We start from the raw sequence: 23,660 nt of genomic DNA, 5'->3' as shown, positions 1-23,660 counted from the left end.
TTTATCCGGAAACAGAGTGTGGAACAAACACCTGTAGGCAAACCTGAAACCTAGCAGCAGCCCCACAGGAATTCACACAGGGGCTCGAAATCTAGCACAGAGTCTGTGAAGGAACACAAATTTATATTTAAAGTTTATTTTGCATAATATGGCCCCTTGGGCATGAGCATTGATGTTAATTTGCAAACCAATACATCTTAACAACACAAATTTAGATCAGAGCTCAAATGAAAATGCCTCATTCATGGACCTAGTTATTTCAAATATACCTTTACCATATGTCAACAGACCATGCCAAAGGTGTATTTTGCTACATTATAGCAGATTTACAGAGCAGTGTCCTCTCCAACCTCCTCTCATCAAGTGTACTGCTTGTCCTAATGGGCCACAGGGGGGCTTGAGCCAATCCCACCGGTCATTTACAGGGCCAACATACAGACACACACAACAATTCATGTGTATTTTATAAATAAAAGTGTTACCATCTTTATCATCTTAACTCATCTAAAGGTGAATTTAAACCTTAAATAGTGGTTCCCATGTGATTTCAAATTTTGTAACAGTACAGGATGTTTATTGAGCCATGCAACCTTTGACACTATCCCAGGTCCTCCTGTGCACAAAAATCAGCTGGCCGCTAATTTTGTGAGCCAACTTGTTGATGCGGTAGATACCAGACCTGTTATAAATGTGGTCTCTGTATTTATCTGGGAGGATGATTATTCTGAAAAGAAAGTACTAATATTTTGGATAGCCTGAACACTCTTTACTGATAGCTGGTGTTATTGAATGACCTGGTCACTCACTGTCAAACAAGGATCCTATTTTGCAGTATTTAGCCACACAGACATTTTTTTTTTATTATCCAATAATTACTTTTCTACAATATTATTGGTGGAGAAGCATGTAGATGGTTATTGTGTATGTTGTAGCATGTCATGATTTCAACTTTGACTCTTTACTGACCGAGAGTTGTGCCTTTTGCATGGGCTCTGATGTCCATCAACTATTCCTGCCTGCTTCAGTTGATTGTTGGTGGCGAAGGCTGAAATGACTCTCAGGCCACCAGGTGCTCATGAAGCGTTGCCTGCCATAAGTTGTCCAGAAATAGTTTTATATTACTTCATCCATCCAGAACTTTACTGTTGTTACTCAGAGTTTGATTATTTATTTCTGGTCATTTTGCCCTCATACACAAATGTGTGAGTAGTTGACATGTTACGTAAAGCAGCTTGTTTTTGGTAAAACCAGGTTAAGGTGGTGTTAATTTAAGTGTTAATTCAGTCCCTCTGGTTACGCATTTCTTTTATTTAATTCAAAAAATCAACACAATGAAAAATTCTGTGGACATTTTGTAAATTGATTATTCAAATCAATCAGTTATCACCTGAAATAACAAATTTTCCACAATGACTTGCCAACTGGGTGCCATGATCTATTCCACTTGTTATCCCAGGGAACATGGTGGTGATTCATTGCAGGTTAAGAGATATACGGTTTGTTTCAGCTTGGTTCTATCATTTCTCTGATCCATCTCCTAGACATTTAACAACATTTAAGGAGCTGCATCTCAATGTATAAGACATTGATGAAAGGATGTGCCGTGCATTTATTACTCTAAGTTAAATGTAATACGCATTTAGAACAAAATAAATAATTTATACCTTTGATTGGTGTGACCTGGTTTCGACTTAGATACCTGGTTTTTTTTTTATAGAAATACAAATCACCTATAAATGTAAAACAGTATTTGAGGAATGAAACTTACTCAAAAGATACAAACTATTAAAATAACTGCAGTGTATTGCGATAATATATGCATCTTTAGGCCTTCTCCCAGTATAATGGATAGGAAAAGATTGTTCTGAGAAGTTTGGGGGCCCTACAGTAAGAGCTGGCACCAGAAGTTGGGGCAGGTGGTGCTGTAGTTCCTCATTCTAGCCACAAAGCTTCCAAAACTAAATAAAAGTATGCCTGTCCTTGATTTAATAAGTTTCTCAGACTAAACTAAACATGAACATGAAAGTTTCCAGTTATTGTGCTACAATTTATGTTTACCGCTTTTCCAGCTCACAGAAATAATAATAATTCAGGTTAGTGAACTAACTTGAAATATGCTTTTTGAGGCTTTGATTCTGACTACACCAGTCTTTTTTTAATAACATTTAGCCACAAAAGGAAAGGCCAACTTGTAATATTGCTGCTTTGTTATTTCTAAACAAAATAGACCAAAAACACGTAATGCTGTGGATGGAGTCTGCTACATACTAGTGTGTGCTTCACAAATGACTAATAATAAGTAATTAAGGTTTAAATGATTTATTTAACCAATTACATTTTCTTTTGAATGAGAAAATTCATGAGAAATTCATCACATTTTTTTATTGCTCTTTGAAGACTGCAAATGACTCATGCAGTAAACCAGTGGATGTAAAATGCAGTTTTACTCACTTTTAAATGACCTTGAGACTTGAGCCAGCGCCTCCAACCAGTAGCTTAGCCTCAAACTTCTTTAAAATATTAATAGAAAAAATAATGTTCTTGTTACCTCACATACTGCTGGTTCAGTCTGTTTACAACTCTGACTTTAAATCTTAAGTAGAAGGGCTGGTTCCTTCACATTAAAAGTCTGACCCCCAAATTCACGGCACTCAAAGACTTGAGTGCTGGTTTAGGTGAAATTACACTGCCTGATCTGTATCCAATACCTTTTCTAGTTAATATGATGGACATAATATCACAGGTCAACAGGTATTTGGTACAATTGTGTCACAGGGGTCAGTCCTGCAGATTAAAGATTGGTCCGTGGTGAAAAAGAGTATCAGTCTATGGTAATTTTAAAAGCACCTTGGTGTGAAGCAGTCTGAGCTGGTAGGGCATTTCCACTTCATGTCTGATATTAATTAATCACAAATCTAAACATGGATTAATTTAGTTGGCTTGAATTATGTGGAGACCCTAACTTTACGTAGTAGTTCAGTTAGTGGAACAGTAGTGCAACTAAACCAATCAGCCTGGAACTTCTCTTGGTCTAAATTGTTGCAGATGTGCCTGAGAGCTTGCAATTTGTATCAGATGATCTTCAGTTATATTTGAGAAAAATCTCCTGAACTTACACTTAACTCATCATTAAAGTATTGTTCTCTTTAAGCCTTATGAGCGTTGTTGTCATCTAAAAAGACAGACAAAGTCTTCTCACCTGTTTTCAGAAGTCTGTTTAAAAGAATCAAATAACTGTACAGTAAAAAAAAATGTGTATGGAGATTCTCAGACATCCAGGCCATGTTTATCCAGGTAAGGTTGAGTAAAGGAATAACACAACACTGAAAAGAGGAATCTTAGAACCTCAGGGGAATCTTTTAAAAAAATATCATCACATCCCTGTTTTTCACACAAAATAAAAACTCAAAAACCACACATCCAGAGACAAGAAGAGCAATCTGATATATACAGTCCATTGCAGTGAGGAATGCACGGACCTGTATTTTTGGTGAGACTGAACAACCCTTAAATACATGGAAGCTCAACAAAGGAGGGCCCCAGCAGTTTACCTACACCCAAAGGATAAGGGACACTACTCTGCCAAAAACAATACTCATATTGTGTATAGATTCCTTTGACAGTGGAGGAGGTCTACAACAACACTTATTTCCAACCAACAATGCTGCTCTTTCATCCCTTCCCTGGAGATTCCCACTTCGCCACATGTGACTCTAAAAAAAATCCAACTGTCGATAACACTTGGCCTGCTCTGACCCCAATGACTCTGATGACTGTAAAGGCCTTGATAACAACCCTGCAGAGGTTGAATAACTCAACTCGTCACCAATCAGTCAGAACTGAGGAAGCCTCTCGGATGAGGGATGTAAATCTTTAAGTTCCCACAGCAGACACAGTTGCCCTTGATTCAACCCTTCTTGGATGGTTGATAAAATGGTTGATAAAATGTTCTCTATTCAACAAGAAGGGCAGGAAGCTTGGTTCAGTGTAATGAATTGTTTTTCCTTTCGTATTGACTCATTTAGTTACAAGTTGATTATGATTTTGTGTTGCTTTATCATGGGGTCAGGGTGTTAAAGGTGGAACATTAAAGGGTTACAGGATATCCAATGAAGTTTAATAGGTCATCTGTCTCCTATATTTCATAAAGACAAACCAGTGGTTCAGTGAATGTACTCTGAGCAATGGATATTGTCAAAAGGTCTTAACATGCTTGTTTTCCATACGTGGCTCTTTACTTTTTATCAAATGCAATTTAGAAGAAAGCATGTAACTAAACTTCCAGGTCAAATACAAAGGATTTTATTGAGCTGTTTATTGAGTAGTTTCAAGCACATGCCATCCAACCCTCCTTTATCTATACCAGTCTATTGTTGACAGGGTCACAGAGAGCTGGAGCCAATCTCTCACATTGGGTGAAAGGTATGGTACACCAGTCCAGAATTGGGCTACAAATGGACAAACAACCAGTAGTAATTCAGTATGCATGTTTGGAACTCCAGTCAAAAAGGACTGTGAAAGTGCAGTCCACTGCTCCACCACGCCAACCATGTCAATTGATGCAAGCTGCTTGAGTAGATGGCATTGCTCTTTAGAATCAAAACAGCAATGACACAGTTCTACCCTTAAACTTGCACCTACCCTCTCTGCTCTTGAATTCCAAATGAATTAGCTTGTGATGATTTGTTTGAACCCCTCGTAGCCAAATTTATTTTGAAGATAGAAATAAACTCTCCGATTTTTTTCACAAATTATCTATGCATCCGTCTGGTAATACACCAGTAGCGTTTCTCTTGAAATATCATTTATATCCTGCTTTATTGTTTAATTAATCAGCTTCAGATATATTTCCTTACATCCCTGGATAAAATCCAGCTTGAAATGACCTACTGGTGGATAATGCACATGACTCACTTATCAAGCATTTAAAGTGGTCTCTTCAAATAATAAATTATAAGTTTTTTCAACTTCCACCACAATCTTAGACAATACATTGCACTTTCTTGATCCATTGACCTTACAGGATGCTTACATTGACTGGATATTCCAATCCTAACTTTTTATGGCTGCATGTTTGATCAAAGGAACAATACTAGATGGGTTGTGCATCATTTAATACACAATTTTTGTTAAAGGAATATGTGAATGACCTACATGGTCATTTTGGAAACCTTGGGGAACTGAATTAAAGTGGAGTGTAAACATTAATCCATGATGAACTTTCTGAAAGGTCCATAGAGTTGAAGAGGTTAAGGAAACTTGATCAGTACAAAGGGGATCCCACTGTCTTAAATCTCAAGCTTTACTGTTGGATGCTGTGTTAGAATAGACTGTGGTGACATAATACACTTTTGAGCAAGTTACTACCAAGGGTTATAAGTGAAGGCCTCAGTTTGTGTCAAACAAAGATCTGGTCTGATTGCCAAACAGCATCTGAGACAATTTCTGACAGCACAGTGAGCTACCTCTAACAGACTTTGTAACTTTCTCACATTGTACCACATAGTTTGCTTAAAGCCTACTGAGGCCTTCACAGGCATTCACTCGCCCGGTCTATTACCATTTGTACAATAATATTGTGAGCTCAGATTCACAATACCCACGTTCCATCTGTGTCAATAGCCCTTGAGATTGCTTCATCTAGGTGGATGTCGAAGATAAATTTGTCAAAAATCTGTCTCTATAGAGGGGTCATGATGTACACACACACTCTCTTTATATTCTTTAACAACTAGCACAACAGTCACCAACATTCTCTGGTTCAATTGTACAAAATAATCCCCTTTGTTAGTTCAGGTTAGCTAGCTAACACTGATTAGATAACTTGCAATTATTTTTCAGACGTTTCATTTGATCATCATAGTGATAGAATTCTTCTTGTCCCTTGTGGCATTTCTGATCCATTCCTTTTGGTCCACAGATGGTGATGATGTCTGAGCCGAGTTCTGTATCTGAGACGGAGGAACAGCCATCCATCGGATCATACCCTCCTGCGTTTTAGAAGTGCCACTGATGCTGAAACATACAGCTACTGGTTCTAGAAAATAACAGAAACTATGATTCCACAGAGCATAATTTGACCTGACCTGGGTCTGTGAACGTATGAGGTCTGTTGTGAACCTTCAGTTTCACCAGTCACTCCATCCTACGTGACGTACTCCTCGTCATCACTAGGTTCTGATTTGATGTGGTCTGGGTGAAGTAGAGGAAAGTGTGGGGCTGTAGTCCTGGTACAGACATACCACTCTTTAATGTTAGGCAACTGAGGTAAGGCTGGGTTAACTGAGCGCTGGCTCCTACGTGGGGTCCTTCCACTCTGCTGCTTCTGGGCCAGCTGATTTTTCAGGCCCGACAAAGACAAATCCAGAGGCATTGCCATTGGGGAGGAACTTCGCAGCAGCAGCTTATGGTCAACTTCGCTGGCTGAGCTAATACCCAGTTCGTGATTAGTCAGAAGTGGAAATTCTGAATTTCTGTTGGCAAGTGATGGAGAGAGACGGTTCATTTTAAGGTTGAGGGGCTCGAGGAGAGCCTGATGAGGTTGTTGTAGTTGATGAGGGATGGAGTCATATGGGTCCTGGGGTTCAGAGGTAGGTGACATCTTGACGTGAACCTTCATGTGTTTGCGCAGGGAACTTGGGTGGGTGTAGGACTTGGTGCAACCAAGTGCCTTGCAGTCGTAGGGCTTAGACGCAGTGTGGACCTGTGAGTGCTTCTTCCGGTCGCTGCTGTTGGCGAAGCGTCGCTCGCAAAACTCACACTGGAATGGCTTCTCACCTGCAAAACAAACATGAAACTCTCAATAATCAAAGTCTAGAATGCGCAACGAACTATGAGTAATGTATTAATAACAATCAAATTATTGAATATTTCTGCAAAGCACTTTGGTCTAAGTTTGTTGTTTTTGAATAAATAAACTAACTTCACTTGACAGGACACTCCACCAATCATACATAAACATATGCTCTTTCTATAAGGTCACTGAGAGCAATCTGATCTACAGGATGTGGCCGCAAGGAACCCTCATTTATGGTCTGTGGTATCACTAAGTTATAAGGACTTGTAATCAATATGACATTACAGTCCAAAAATTACAACAAATTATTATAACATTGGGTAAACAATATGTTGCAGTTTGTATTAATTATATTAAGATAATTCTATGGTGATTCTATGGTGTTAACAAATATATGATGGAGGATGACGTGTGTATGCACTCTGGAAAATTGATAGCAGCAATAGTTTAACTCTTAACGATTATTGTATCATTAAAAACATCCTTGCTACATCAGGAATTGTTGTTATGAGCTTTTCTCCCTGATGCCAACAAGTGGACTGATGTAGAATGATTAATAAACAAAATATTATTATTGTGATGACTGTATTTTGATAGGCATCTTTTGTAGCAAATTTACAAAGAAAAACACATGAATGGTAAATGTTCTGTATTTATAAAGCACTTTTCTAGTCTTGATGACCACTCAAAGCACTTTACAGTACAGTTTGCCATTCACCCATTCATTCATTCCCACAGTGAATCTATGGGCAGCACTTTTTTCTATGAGGGCCCATTCAGCGTTCAGCATCTTGCCCAAGGACACTTATGCTGGGGAAGACCTGGATCAGTCACCCCCATGAAGTACTTTGCGTATATAGGTTAACTTTTAAACCTGAATAAAACAGTGGCAGGATTCATAATTTTGATATTGAGGCTGCTATTCTAAATATATAAAAAATAACTCTATAAAGTAGACACAAATATATAAAGAATTTTATAATAGGTTAAAATAAAAGCGTAAAATTAGGTCTGAGATCTTTGGTTTATATATAAAAAAATTGTATTTCCTCCTTTTTAAAATGTAATGCATTTTCAATTAATTAACTCATTTATTTATTTATCCTTCTTTCTCTCCAGATAGTAATTTGTTGCAACACTGCGAAGTGTAATGGAAGTGTGTCATAATTCATAATATCTCATTTATATGTCATGTAATATGTATGTACACAATACTGGTGTTGTACGATGGATCAGTTGGATTAGTTCTCGGATTAGTTCTTGTGACCTACGATATTTGTATGGAGGGGGTTGTTTTGGGTGTTGTTGTTTTCTTTTTTTAAGGCACAATAGAAATAAAAATCATTGCTTTTTAGCTTCTTCTAAATAATTTTTGTTCACACTCTTTCAGAGATGTTGCTTCAACTGCAGGATCATGGTCAAGGCTGTAGCTTGTAGTCTGTAGCTCCTGTGTACATGTATATAAATAAACTGAAAGTGTTTCTTATTTCTCTACCCTTTTTAATTCCAGCAGATGTTTTGGTTCATCTCTTTTCTCACTATATAATAAATTAATAGTGGGTCGGAATGTGATTGAATGGATTTCAGTGACGTGTCCTGGTAGTGTCCCAGTCTGTTCAGGGTCCTACGGTTAACATCCTCCTCGCTCGCTCCCCTCATTCTGACAAATAAACCATGACATGCAAATTATTAAAACTAAAGAAACAACAGTCACAGAGGTTCTTAGACAAACCTGCAATCCAAACAGTATTAGATGACTTATAAACGATGAACAAAGGATTAGAAGAACATGTATAAAGCATAAATAAAGCTGTTTACTGAGCGTTCAGTGTCTGAATAGAAGGTAGAACTACGGTTTTACTAAGATGGCAACTGAGTCTGTTTAAAACTGCATATTGTCTGTTTCTGGCTCAATATGGAAAAACATTAATCATGTGAACCACATTTTTATGCAGATTGGCATTAAACTGAGAAATATAGCCCCACTCTGCCTAAACACAATCACTTCAGTTGTGTAAACCTAATCAGTTTAATTCTGCACTCATCGTTTCCTCCCTCTCTCTGCGCTGCTTCCTGTCACCTTACATGACTCTGAGCTGCAGTGTGGAGCTGTGATTCCTCCTCAAGGAAACAAGGGCTCAGCGGAGGACGAGTGTGATTCCGAAGTGAACAAAGCCTGTGTGAACATGGAGGGGATTCCTCTCAGACTGGATCAGTCTCGCTTCACCTCTGTGTTCTGTCACGAGCCTATACACACTGACTGGCATAATGACTCCATGTCTTTGTTTGTGAGTGAGTGAGTGTGTATGTGTGTGCGCGTGTATCCATGCAACCATGAAACCATACCAGTGTGAGTGCGCGTGTGGATCTTGAGGTTCTCGGAGCGTGCGAACATCTTGCCGCAGTTTGGAAACGCGCAAGAAAACGGCTTCTCTCCGGTGTGCACGCGGATGTGGTTGATGAGTTTGTATTTGGCTTTGAAAGCCTTCCCGCCGCGCAGGCACTCGTCCCACATGCAGACGTGACTGAGGCTCTCCAGCCCCGCGGCTACATGCTCGGTGGTGACGTGGTCCACCAGCTCGTGCATGGAGCTGAAAGTTTGGTCGCAGACGGTCGTCGCCGTCCGCCCGAGCCTCTGTCTCGAAGAAGTTCGGTCAATCCATTTGCACACCAGTTCGGTTTTGACGACGAGGCCTTTGGAGAAATCCACCAGGCCGTCCATCCCACCGCCGGCACCGCTGTCGGTAGAAGCGGGGATGCTAGCGGCTCTGTGCGGTGATACGATGCTCGAAGCTCCGGAGTTGTTGTTCCCCAGCGGAGAGACAAGGCCATTGTGCCTGGCCACTCCAGCCGTCCGCTTCATGCTCGGCACGGCGGACTGCCCCGCTCTTAGCGCCGACAACAATCCTCCCTTCTTCAGAAAAACGAGTTAAATCCACCGGGCGAAGCGTTCGCCGCTTCCCCGCCTCCGTCCTTTGCGTTTAGGCGAGGGTAGAACGCATGCGGCGGTGTCTTTACCCCCCGCTGCTTGATGTTAGATCCCGAGAGGCAGACCCTCCATGCTTTTATTTACTGTGTGAATGGAGGTGAAGAGAGTCGAAGGAATACAGCAGCCGCGGCCCAACACTGTCTGCTGACGTCCTCGTCTCCTTCCATCCTCCTCTCCTTTCCTCAGCCCCCACCTTGGTTTACGACCAGCCGACAAAATGGGAATTTAGATTGAAAGGACAAAAACATGAAAATGAAGTGCATTATTATAGAACAGTTAATGTTTGATAAGAATAAAATGGTCTCACACTATCATTAAATATTAAATTAGAAAATTCCACATGTATACATTAAGTCATATTTACATAGACTATTACATAATCTATATTATCTATATATGACATTCTGTGTTTAGGCAGAAAATCGTCATAACTGAGAAACTTGAACTAGACATCATAGATAGTATATGGTCATATCGACAAGTAATCCATCTAAAAACAATAACAGACAACTAAATATGGTTCCTACTCATCAGTTGATTAATCTGAAAATGTATCAAATGTTCCATGTTTGTTCATGTAGCAGAAGCAAACAGAAAAACAACAACAAATTAAATCAATTCATGTAAAAAAAAATTGACTCAATAGGATCAAAGAAAGAGGAAGATAGATTGTACTATTATTGGAAAACATGGACTGAATAGTCATGAAATGTTAACCAATCTTAAACCAGATATATTCTTCGCACTCTATTCCATCATGTAAATGTATCTGATAAATGAACCAGATTTTATGTAGTTTATGCTTTTCTAGTCTTATCAACCACTCAAAGGACTTTAGAGTGTAACTCACAATCACACATTCATCAAGCTACAGCTGCTTTTTCAATCACACGTACACACACAGCTGTAAGGGGCTATTTGAAGTGCCCACCGGGCCTGGAGGATCGAACCACCGACCTTCTGGTTAGTGGACAATGTTTCCTCTGCAGTTAGTTTGAATGTTTCTGCTTTTGAATGTTGATATGTGGATGTGATGTGGACTCTTCCCGTATGTTGATATTCAAGATATGTGAATTCTCATTTGTAAAACCTCTCCTTTACACTACATATATCTATTAAGGCTGTTCTGAATTCATCACGATGAAGACCAATGTCCCACAACATCTTAACTGAACAACTTAAAAACACATTATTCCGAATTATTCCGCACCTGCCTGCAATGTCTGCGTATAATCCAGACTCACAAAGAGAGGTGTTTTCCTTTAGGTGTTTATTATGATCTCATGTTCTTCAAACACAGGTCATGTAACTTCCACATAACTTTCACAGAAAACATGGTTTACACTGTGTCAGAGTCTGTGGTTTTGTCTTACTTAATGTGGGAAAAATATAGAAGTAAAACATGTTGTTATGTCTCCATAATCAGTAAGATGTTAAGTGATACAGCAAGTTTATCGATTTGTATATATAACCAAACAAAGAGGGAGATGTAGATGTGATAGGAGAGTGTGAATCGAATATGGAAAAATCAGTGGAGGGACGAACGTCATATTACTGTGTTACATTGACAATATGAACATTTGACAGAGTAAAGCACCCTCCAACCAGAATCAAATATTACACATGCACTTCCCTCATTTAACCAAAGTGACGCTCCAATGAATTTTCTCTCTTTACAGCTGCAATGAGTCTGAGATTGTCCTTAATCCATCCATCCATCCCAACTGACACTGGGTGTGAGGTGGGGTACACCCATGGCCAACATTAGGATACATCCTGACACTTACATTCACACCTACTGTCAATTTAGAGTGTTTGGACTGTGGGAGGAAGCCAGAGCACCTGGAGAAAAATCATGCAGACACTTAGAGAACATGCAAACTACACAAAAAGACCCTGGCCAATCGTCAGGAACCTTCTTGCTGTGAGGTGAAAGTGTTAAACCCTGTTCAACTGCTTCGCACTGTCCTCAATCGACAATTTCCTGACCAATTTCACTTGTTCGTGTCCTGAAATTTAGACTTTGATCACCCTGTGGAGTGGTGGCCTGAACCATACTTAAAGATATCTGTTAGAGACATTGAATTTGGAGCCTGTTATGAAATTTGTGTTAACAAACTTAAAGTATAAATGCCTAAAATTCACTCTAGATTTAAACATCATATCAAACAAGTGTTGACAACTTCTGGCGGTTCTTTTAGCCTTAACATGGAATGAGAAGCTTAAACCAAGCAAAGAAAAATCACATTTTAGTTGTGCATTATCAAATATGACGACAAAGTTATGAGATGAAAGACTTGACATCTGGAAATATCCTGAATAGATTGTAAGTAGTAAATGGACTGTATTCAAAGAGCCCTTTTTTCAGTGTTATAGAATAATCAAAAAACGCTACACTACAAGTCACTTTCATACATTCATGCAGGGCTTCTCTACCTAAAATCTGTCACACATCATTGACATTCAGACAGTGCCGATACTGCAGTCGGGTTGTTCAGTTCAGTGTCTTGCCCATGGACAATTCGGCAAGTGGACTGGTTTGTACCTTAACAATTTTGATGATGTCACTATCATGATGAACCACGGACCTTCCCCCTGGTGGTTCCTCTATTTCAGAAACTATGTGCTAAAGTGCGTCCAATGGAATTTTGACCGAAATAGACGTCATAGTCGAAAAATGCCCATTTAGTACATTCCCCCATAGCTCTATGCACTCCCCCACTACCACTCGACCCACCCCTAGATGGACCCTCCCACTTTATAGAAGCTCGGTCCACCGGTGTCCGCCATTTCATTCTTGCAAGCCTTGGAAACACTTGGATAAGCTAACAGCAGCATGAATCGGTGGTCGGCTGCAAACATGTCTTCATGTGACTCCAGCTTCAGAAGACACAAGATTGAGATGGATTGAGTTCATATATGATGGCAACGTTCCTGCCACCACTTTGAATCGGACTGTTTTATCAACCTGGGCCAATATAACATATGCTTCCCCCCCTCCGCTCGCGTGTGCCTAGTAGCTGCTGTAGCTGGAAGTTAGCTAAGGGCGCCGGCCGTGAGTAGCTGCCACGGGGCGTCGGCCGTGAGTAGCTGCCACGGGGCGTCGGCCGTGAGTAGCTGCCACGGGGCGTCGGCCGTGAGTAGCTGCCACGGGGCGTCGGCCGTGAGAAGCTGCCACGGGGCGCCGGCCGTGAGTAGCTGCCACGGGGCGCCGGCCGTGAGCAGCTGCCACGGGGCGCCGGCCGTGAGCAGCTGCCACGGGGCGCAGGCCGTCAGCAGCTGCCACGGGGCGCTGGCCGTCAGCAGCTGCCACGGGGCGCCGGCCGTGAGCAGCTGCCACGATGGTGCCGGCCGTCAGCAGCTGCCACGGGGCGTCGGCCGTCAGCAGCTGCCACGGGGTGCCAACCTCACTACAAAAGTACAGGTTTGTTTACCCTCAGTTACTTCGTCATGTCATTGATTGTGTCTCCGTGTGAACGTTGTAACAGCATCTCATTTGTTGTGACTCCATGGATACTGAATGTCTGTTTTATCATAGGCACCCAAAAAACTGTGCTGCACTGATGTCGGTGTTGGGACCTCAGCTGTAAGAGACCTCGCTTGGAGGAGGGACAGGACAACCAAAGTATGGACTTCGGAGAGCCACAGGATGCTACGTATGATCCTGATGACTCGATCACAGTCTTGACTGAGTCAGCAGATGTGACGTGAGTGACTCAATATTTAATCTAAACATTTCAATAATCAGATAGATTACCATCCTACACTTTTTTAGCTGTTGCAGCCTTTTGGTGAAATCTTTGTCTTTCTAATAGAATCTTCCAACCCTGTTCATAAGACACCCACATATATTATCTATGAAAACTGCCTCCTGGAGCTGTGTCCTGTGTGTCGGCGGGGGACAGATGTAATATATAAGAAGGGCGAGTGCACAGCAAAGCCGGTGAAAGCAGATGCAACCTTCCGTGATTCTCACAGGCTTTATTTAAAATCCAAACATACAACAGTATGTGAAACATAAGTAACATCAATTAACTGCTGTCTCTAAATGGTCTTCACGATTTAAAGACCATTTATTTATCGTCTTCACGATAAATAGAATAAAATAATTATAAAAATAAAGTAATTAATACAAAAAGTGCAAAATGTCCAACTTTTCCCCCCAATTTGTATTACAGATAACGTGGATAACCTGTTGGACCTCATCTTTCACGAGGTTTTTCAGGACCCGGCCCCATATGTGAATGAGGTGCTGATGATCTCAAAACGTGAGGATCTCTCTGCCAAGTATGAGAAACCTGACAAGCAGGAAGTTATAGCCAGCTATGTGTCGAGTTTCAATCAAGGGCAGGTCTGAACCCTGCATAACTTCCCTGAGCATCAGGGAACACTCTGCGTATCTGGAGCAGCACGCAGGAGGGCAGGACCACCCTGATTCTCCGGCCCAGAGGGCCTCAACACCAGCTCACAAAGCTTCTGTACGCCAAATACCTGTAACGGCTGAGCAAAGTTTACATTGTATTTAGAGAATAAAAGGTGACACACAAATATAAAGTGTTCCTTTGTTTACAGTATGGCTACTGATGGCACAAATTGTATTTTTGTAATCAATGTTTTCATTATACTTGGTATGTTTAAAAAGCTCTGTGGCAATCTTTCTGACAATAAAAGTTTATAGAAGCAGTTGTGTGCTTTTAATGTTTGATATGTAACATGTCAACAATTGACACATGTAAGATGAGCAGTTAGCAAAGTAATACACAGAGAAGAGTAATTTATGTATTTTATTCCTCAGTCATAATTTTATTGCAGAAATGACTGATATCTCATGCATAAAAAAAACAAAACTTACTGCTCTATTCCTCTTGGACATAAAGGACCATAATCTGCCCTATAGATGTTGAATGCATTCTGTAGTGAGAACACATTCAAACACATGTCCTACACCTCCATGAGAGGGGGGAGGGGGGAGAAGGGGGAGGGATGAGAGGGGTGAAAGGGGGTGGGGTAAGATGGGGCGGGGTGAGAGGGGGGCGAGGCCCTCAAAACAGCTTGATCTGAGGAGGTCTGTTTTAAACAGAGTAAAAAGGTGCTGTTTTAAATTATCCTTGGGGTATTTTTACCAAAAAATGTTACAGACATTTCATTAAGACCCCAAGGAACCATATCAACTGTGGTGAAATGGGCATAATATGTCCCCTTTAAAAAACTATTAATAAAGCAGGAATGATGTTGAAATTAATCATGGATCGTATAGCACACATTGGGGTGGAGGGGAGTGAACCAGCTGACTAAAGGGCAAAAGAGAGCAAAAAATTAAATGGGAGTTTGACAGTAAGTCATAGTGAGGCTGGAGTTTAAAGCATGAGCAAATCAGACATGGATAGGAAACTACAGGGGGAATGGGAGAGAGAACCTGAGGGTCAAAATTGCAACACTATGCCAAGGAAGGCTGAAGAAATTAGAGAAGTAGACGAAGAACACGTTATTTCTATAATTAGATTTTTATAACAGTACACTTGCAATAACTGGTAAGCACATGCCTGTGAATTGCATGTGTCTATCACAAACGGAGTGGTGTATCAATGTTTAAAGTATTTGTTAAGAAGAACCAACAGAGATGAAGGTAGCGTAATGACACAGCCAGATAATGATAGAGGTTTTGTCAGTAATGGTAGAATATGTTAGGAGGTAATAATGCATATCTAAGTAATGTAGTTGTAATCACCACCTCAACCCCTAACCACAATCCCCATTCACCCTCAAGGCCAGGATTCACGATTAACCCTGTCTTTGAACTTAAAGAAAATAAAAATGTGACTTTTATTGTGATTATATATATATATATATATATATATATATATATATTGATATAAAATGTACTTTTGGACATATCTTGCTGCCCTTAGAGTATTAATTGTTGTTTACATCCGTCCCAAGCGCATAGCCGCTCAGATCCTCACTCCAGGGCAGAGGGTGGCGGTAATGCGCCAGTGAGTTGTTTGCCAACCGCTAAGGAAACATGAGCAGAAGAAGGTTCGCTGTGTTTCCTGTCAGAAGAGCCGCAGACTGTAAGACCCAGGGCAGATCTGATCTCTTCAGTCCGTGTACACACAGAGATGTCGGAGTCCCCAGACGCCCGCAGCCTAATCTCTGCCTCCTCCCATCTCAACCTGATGGAGGTGGACCCGGTGAGAGACTATTCTCCTTATTCTCCTCCTTCTCCTTCTTCTAATGTGCAGAGCTGAGGGAGGGAGGTGGTCCCTGTGCTGCTGCTGCTCCTTATGTGATCCGCCCACAGTGTGTGCTTCTTGTGGGACCTGGTCGTTGTTTCATTGTGTTGTTATATCTGTGTTATTTGCATGTTATTTGCATGTGAGCACCATGACTCCCCAGTGTGAGTAGGAGTTTGTTTTTACTGAATCATAACGTGGGTCAGCACTGTCACGTGACGAAGTGTTTACATGCAGCTCATAGCGGTATTTATTTAAATGGCAGATGTTGTCTCACATGCTCAGTTATTCTGTGAGTGTTCCTTTTCCCGTGAATCTTTTTCACAATCATTTCATGTAAAGTTGAGGCGTCATGGTGCAATTCTTAGTGTGTGGTGCGTTCAGGCTCCATCAGCTCCTACTCCTTTAGCAAAAAGCTGGAAACGCATCCAGTTGCTCTTGGTTAGTCCAACATGTGGTGATATGGTTCTTCAACAGTGTGATTTAAGCTGAAGCATTTAACAGGAGAGCATTTCCCATAAGCCTCTGTGCTCCACAGTCCACCACTGCTGGTCCCTTGGTGTCACCTGATCAGACCTGGGGCCTGTACTACGAAGCAGTGTTTGTGTTTATCAAGGTAGCTTCAGGTTAACTCAGGGTTCTCAGGGTCACCATGGTCACTTTATGCTGGCCTCTAACCGGCCCCAGAGCATGTTGCGTTCAGAGGATCAGCTTAAATCCTGTCAACAGCCTAACTACTGACCATTTAAATCTCTCTAAAACCAGCAGCAGAAGTCTATTTAACATGGTCTTGCCTAAGGCGAGTAGCATTGTTACGAGCAAGTTGCAATGTCAAGCGAAGCAGTATCTCACCACGGAGTTTGACATTTTGACATCAGCAGCGTTAACTAGATGACAGTGAAATGAGCAATTCTCCTGTCTCATAATAAAAGAAACAATAGCTGCAGCTGGTTTTACACAAGTGTGAATGTTTTTTCATGTCTCAGGGCCTAATTTCTTAATTCTATGCTTTTGCTCTGAAGCAAAACACTTATTTAAGTCTTGTCCAATCCGCTTTTGTCAGTTTAATGTTTGACAAAAAAGATTGCTGCACCAGGTGCATAGTTCAGCAGGTTTCGACTCAGCCTCTTATTTAATCATGCTTATGTTTCGATCATCTATGTGTAACAAGCACATAGATGCTTGTTACATCTATGTGCATTACTTGAGAAATGCACCTACATTTCTCAAGTAAGAAATGTAGGTGTATTTCTTACTTGAGCCTTACATTAACAGTGAAATCCTGCACCACTGACTTCTGACTTCAGCAACAATATGCCTGATCACACCTCATTTTAAGACCAACATACATATAGGTGCTCAGATGGATACAAGTCCATTTTCTATTCAAACAATGTAGGGGCAGGATGGGAAAATTAACGCTGTTGGTCTGCAACTAGCAAAGATAGTTGCGCTGCACTGTGTGTTGGGTATAAGATGTCTTCCCTGTGACAGACTGAGGACCTGTCCAGGATGTACCCCACCAAGGGTTATATCTATGGATGGCTGGATTCTTTTTTTACAACCAATTAGAAGATGTACTGAGCTGCTGTAGTGCTTTTCTTTCCTCTGATCAGTTCAGCCACTGTATGATCTCTGTATGCAACAGAGTTGTGTGAATGACAAAGCAACTTTTGGCAGCTGTGGCTGAGGAGGTATAGCAGGTCAGTGGTTCAATCCACGGCTCATCCAGTCTGCATGCCCGAGTGTCCTTGAGCAAGACGCTAAACCCTGAATGGCCCTGATGGCTGTGCTGCAGTGTGTGAATTATGTATGTATGAATGAGTGTGTGAATGAGACTTGTAATGTGTAAAATATTGAGGGGTTGATAATACTAGGATAGTGCTATATATTTCAGAACAATTACCATTCTAAATGTATTTCATGAATACGATTAATTCAGGTGTAATGTTGCTATAGATAGTTGTTGGCTAATGCTAGTTGATCTGTTATTGATGGGAAGTTCACATGGTATTTTCTCAGTTATCTAACACATTCCTGTGTATGAGATGGTAAAAATGGTCATTCTAAAATTGTATTTTTCAAATCAAATTGAACAGGGAAGATATTGAAACTCACCACTTTGTATTTCAAATCTCATTAAAAACAGCCTCAAGACTAAACTAGAACAACCTGAAAACTGGTATACTGAGGTTGAAGACCCCAATGCAACTCAGTGTCGTAGGCTCACCGCCATGGAGCAACCAGGAGGCCAAGGCCATCACTGAATGGATGGATAGATATCTATCTAGTATGTATCAGGGATGGGCGTTCGATTAAATAGTCTTCATCGATCGTCGGGAGAATTAATGACGAATTTTCGATTAATCATTCATATTTTCAAGTAAAAAAATTAAATATTTATAGGCTATATTAAAATGAGGTGAAATAATAAAGCGTGTTTCCTCATTGAGATCTTTATTACAACAAGAACAAAACATGCGCTGCCGTAATCTTAAGCAGCGGAGCCGACATCTAGAAGCCGGTTCTACCAAACACAACTGTTTTCTCCAAAATAATATTATAATAATAATAATAATAATATATAAAAAACATCATGTTAAACAACAACTTAACCACATCTATATAATACTTAACTCAAAACTATCAAACAAGGCACCGAGTCGAGAAAACTTCATAAAAATAACCAGTAACTCTCATACAACCTCAGCACCAGCCTACGGGTTTGTGTTGAGAAAGATGAGCATGTTAACATTCCCCGAGGTCAGACGCGAACGCAGCCTGGTGACCGTCCAGCCGCCGAAAAAACCCGCTCTGAGGGGACTGACGTCCCCGTGATACACAGGTAGCTCCGTGCTAACTTCGCTAGCTGGCCGCGGCCCCGTTTTTTGCGCTCCCCTCGTCCGTGTCAGACAACGCAGGCTCCTCGTCTCCCCCAGTCTCGGAGATGGCTTCGCAGTATTGGCAGTGAACCAAGTCATTTTTTAACTCAAAATAGTCCCACGCTACACTTCGCCATGACCTCTTTATGTTTACTTTGGAAATGGAAATACACGTTAACTCGCAGCCAGTCGCAGGTAACTGAGTAGGCCTGTGGCGTTTTTTTCAAACACTGCCCCCCGTGGTCAAATGTGTAATTAGCGAATTTCTCGATGAAAAAATAATTTCCTCCAGGAAATTCTTTATGATCAATTACTCGATCGACGATTAATTATGCCCATCCCTAGTATGTATGGCGGCATGCCTGCACAATGTTACACTGGTGCCTCACAGCAAGAAGGTTTCTGTTTCAAATCTTGGTTTGGTCAGAGCCTTTGTTTACAGACGAGGTTATTGGACACTCTAAGTTTACCATATCCCTAACTTGATGTATCCAACCTCTTGCCCAATGTCAGCTGGAATTGACTACAATCCTCCCTGTGACCCCTTTAAAGAATAAACAGCATAGATAATGTATGGATGGATTATTTTCAGTCTTTATGCACAAAACATGATTTGAAGTAGTTTTCCTTGTTGCCCAGCAGGGGGGGCTCTTAAATTGACTATCAGCTTCATCTGTAGCTGACTACATCCATTCATAATTTTGTTTTTTTTTAAATGAGACAGATCGAATATATTTTAAATTCCTCTTATCACTAGAGATTTTTTGGAAATAAATCAAGACGATATGAAGACTTAAGTCAGCAATAGAAGCAAATTTGAAGTTTGTGTGAAACATGCATTTTGTATTTCCTTTCCAGGCTATAATAGCCTATATCAGGGGTTCTCGAACTTTTGCAAGCTGGGCCCCCCCAAAGCTGATTAGAGTTAGTTGGGGCCCTCCCGCCCCCCGCCGCCCGCGCCGCCCTTAACTACACCACAATATATAGATAGATGGATAGCTTAGAGACGGTGCTATGCTTAGAGATGGTGGAATATTGTTGCTGGAGGCCATCACGTTTACCTTTTTAAAGAAGTCCACAGCTTCTCTTTCAAGTCGCTGTGTTTGGTGTTGAGGTGCCTTTTTTATTTGCATGGCTTCATGCTGTCATTTGCCAGCACCTTGGCACACAAAACACACTGAGGACGTTGCTCAGACGTGCCAGTGACGGTGAAACCAAACTGCAAATAGCTCTCGTCATATAAGCAAAGCTTTGGCTTCTTCGCAACTGGCGCATCTGTTGCCTGACTTTTACGAATCAGAAACTTGTCCATAGTTGTGTTTGTTTGCTGATACAGTGTGTGTGATGTTAATAAAGTTCTAATTGCAATGTCGTGGTCTTGTGAGTGTGTTTGTATGTGTGGATGTGAGCGACTTGCACACGAATAATGAATAAGGCTGTGCTAGGCAATGGTTCCTAACAAAACGAACAGTACACAGTGTAGACAGGGACAGCACAGAATAGTATTCAAGTGCTGGTGTTTTATTTGTTGCAACACGGTGGATCATTGAAGATGTAAAGTTAGGTGTTAAGGAGAAAAGGGCTAGCTGCAGTTGGAAGAAGTTAGCTAGCTAGAAGGCTAGCTCTTGGGGCTATGAACTTTCTAAAAAAGAATGTGGAGCAAATTACTCCTTAGATTAGGCTACGAATAGGCCTGCTGCAAGTGCAGGAAGGTATTACTAAGGAAGGAGTGAGTCTTTAAAAATACTTTTTATAAAGCAATGAATATCTGAATTATAGGGTAAACAAGAGCAATCGCACAAACTCTGCAGGATGTCGTCTCAATGAGGGTGAGCGCTGACCATGCCTACAGTTACTTTTATACTCAGAAGCGTACGTGCAACTCGCGTTCAAATGATAACACTCCTCTTTTGATTGGTGGATCAGGAACGAAACATTTGATTTGTTTGTGTCAGACCAGCCCCTAGCATTTCGCCACTGAGGGAGCTTTCACTTACCAGTGACAGGTCGTCGGTCCCCCAGGGGGGCGTGGACACTCTCCAATTACTCTTGATCGAATAATTGGAGTTTCCATCATCTCTTATGTGCAAAGAGAATAAAATCAGATGAATAAAATGTGAAAACATATTTTTGAATTGAAATTTACTTTTGACTGGTCTCCAGTTTCACTCCTGCACAGCAGGTGATGGAGGCGCCCAGATCTGAGAAATCTTAGCTTAATTTCTATACAGTGCTAGGAAATGAAGACATCCACGTATATAAACAGTCACTGATCATAGCTATATACAGTCATTAATTGTCTTATCTAGTCACAGATCATCTTTATATATATATAGTCACTGATTGTCTTTAGTCACTGATTGTCTTTATACACTCCTGATCAAAATCTTAAGACCAGTTTAAAAAATTGCATGATTTGCATTTTGCACTGTTGGATCTTAGGAAGGTTCTAAGTAGAGCTTCAAAATGCAAAAAGAAGAAATGGGAACAAGAGACCAAAAGTTGTGAGCAGGCAATTTTTTGAAAACAACAATTTAACTCAAATAGGCTGTTCATCAGCTGATCAAAAGTTCTCTTTCCCTTTTAGTCGGTATGTTTTTAATTGCTTTTAAAATGTCAGCTTTACCAAATAATCTTAACCTCAGAGTTTAACAGGGTTAGGGTTAAAAATACCAGTGGTTGGTAACAAGTCATTGTCTGGATTTCAGTTGGAAGTCTTGAGTCAGTGTCGACTAGGGATGGGTATCGTTTTTTTTTTTTTTCGATACTGGTGCTTAACCGATACTAAGGCTGCTTGATTATTCTAAATTTCATCGTGATTACGATTATGGGGTCAAACGATCTCCAAACTACTATAATCGAGTTGAAACAATTATTTGGCAATTCAGTCCTTCCCCCAAAGCATTCAGCGGCCCAGCTGACTGGCTCTCACTCTCAAGCAGCAGTAAAGTGAAGGAGGCGAGTTGTGTGTGTGGTGATCGGCGGTGAAATAAACAGCGGGAGTGGAAAAGCAGGGAGGGCAGCAGAAAAAGCATGGACTTCAGAATAAGGGCACATATTAATAATCGTTTGAATAATCGTGATTTTGATATTGTCAAAAATAATCGTGATTACGATTTTTTCCATATTCGAGCAGCCCTAACCGATACTTTTAAAACGATACCGGTGCCTGAACTGATACCTAAAAAAAAAAGAGATTATTATTATTATATATTATTTATAAAGATTATAAATATAAATCAATAAAAAACACTTTTTAACTTAAAACTATGAATAATATATGAAAAGTTTACACTTTACTTAAATAAATACAAATAAATACAAAACACACACTCTGACTCGTGACTCTGACTTTGGTGCCTGAGCCAATTGAAGACTGAAGGCCAATTTATGCTTCTCTGAGTCCGTTATGGACCGACTGATTGGACAGACACTTTTTGATTTATATTTCTCTGTTGCTGAAAACAATTGGGCACCAGAACAGTAGGTGGCGCAACGGAAGACAAACTTTAAATAGAGTCAGCACATTGTCCATTTCATCCAGTAGACCATTAACCTCAGGGAGTGTTTGACGGGAAGTAAAACCAACACTGTCTGCACGTTTAGTGTGTACAGCCGTTGCCAAAAGGGTTAGGGTTAACTAAGATAATTTATTTAAAGTGTAAATCGAGTGACATATTCAAGTGACATATATGGGATGTGGTGGCAGGATGGTGGGGGAGCTCAGTCCTCATTCTCTGGTTGGAATCCAGGGCCGTACCTCAAGTCCAGCTCAGTATCGTTTTTCAGGCTTGTGATCAACATGGGCCTTGTTGTGATAATCCTCAATCAGTGCTTTAGGAGCGGGTCGTTTCCTGGAAAACGACAATGGGAGGGATGGTGATCTTCAGGTCGTGCTCTGTCGTCCTCAGTTGGGAAAGTTGATTTGTCTCCTCGTTCAACGTTTTCAGTTCATCTTGGATCTCCTTCACCCTGTCGGCATCTAAAGCGATAACTTCATCTCCTTTTGCGAAGGATCAACCTTTGCCGCACCGCAATGTTAACACGGTTTTGAGGAAATGTCACCAATCTGACCATGTTATCATGCCCTGCCTAAGCTCATTTTTACATTACATTACATGTCATTTAGCTTTTGTCCAAAGCGACTTATATTTTTAGAACACTCAGCATTCATGAGGGGCCATTTTAGGGATTCAGTTTCTTGCCAAGGACACTTAGGCATGCAGATGGGAAAGAGTGGGATTTGAACCGGCAACCTTCTTGTTGCAGAACACCCGCTCTATCCCCTAGGCCACGCTCTCCCCCAAACAGCTCATTTGAGCTGTGTATTGTAAAGCAGCCAAGAACAGTGCTCTTCTCTATGTATTTTTAATGACACTGATTTGAAGTTGATCTGATGAAAGCTCTCGGAGGATTTCGTTAAATACAAAACGTGTAAAATGGCCAAAATGGCCACTTACTCCCAAATGGCTGTCTTCCTGGTGCCTTTTGTGTCTTGTGACATGAAACACGTGGGTATCGAATTTCGTGAAGATCGGTTAAACTAGACAGAATTGCTGCGTTCTTGGGGGCGCTGTTGAGCTATTTTTGCCACGCCCATTTCCGGTTACTCCAGAATACAAAAAATTTCACGGGCCTGACTCGCCCGCAAAATTTTGTGATTTCTTGAGTAGTCCTTAAGCAGGTGTGTGGGCCAGACTAAACATAATAGTCTTTGAGCTTTATGAAATGTTCAGTATAGATAGTAGTACGCTACAAAA

The 23,660-nt window shown here is 40.9% G+C and overlaps 2 protein-coding genes across 3 annotated transcripts in view; one reads left to right on the top strand and one right to left on the bottom strand.

Annotated features, from left to right (window-relative positions):
- Window positions 1-2,360: 2,360 nt before the first annotated feature.
- Window positions 2,361-10,037, bottom strand: zic2b (zic family member 2 (odd-paired homolog, Drosophila) b). Its single transcript, XM_062401698.1, has 2 exons — window positions 9,143-10,037; window positions 2,361-6,777 (listed from the first exon to the last, which is right to left on the bottom strand). The coding sequence occupies exons 1-2, from the start codon at window positions 9,657-9,659 to the stop codon at window positions 6,146-6,148; spliced, it is 1,149 nt and encodes a 382-aa protein (XP_062257682.1). The 5' UTR covers window positions 9,660-10,037; the 3' UTR covers window positions 2,361-6,145.
- Window positions 10,038-15,833: 5,796 nt separating this feature from the next.
- The window catches only part of vps8 (VPS8 subunit of CORVET complex), a 60,002-nt gene continuing 52,175 nt past the window's right edge, over window positions 15,834-23,660 (top strand). For both annotated transcript variants that reach the window (XM_062400723.1, XM_062400722.1), the window contains exon 1: window positions 15,834-15,976. In XM_062400723.1, coding sequence (XP_062256707.1) covers window positions 15,905-15,976 — 72 coding nt within the window. In that variant the 5' untranslated portion in view covers window positions 15,834-15,904. The remainder of the gene's footprint in view (window positions 15,977-23,660) is intronic.

The sequence above is a fragment of the Platichthys flesus genome, chromosome 12 (genome assembly GCF_949316205.1).
Source record: "Platichthys flesus chromosome 12, fPlaFle2.1, whole genome shotgun sequence".
In the NCBI taxonomy this organism is placed as follows: domain Eukaryota; kingdom Metazoa; phylum Chordata; class Actinopteri; order Pleuronectiformes; family Pleuronectidae; genus Platichthys; species Platichthys flesus.
The sequence above is the reverse complement of the archived record's forward strand: the minus strand, read 5'-3'. Positions and strand labels throughout refer to the sequence as shown.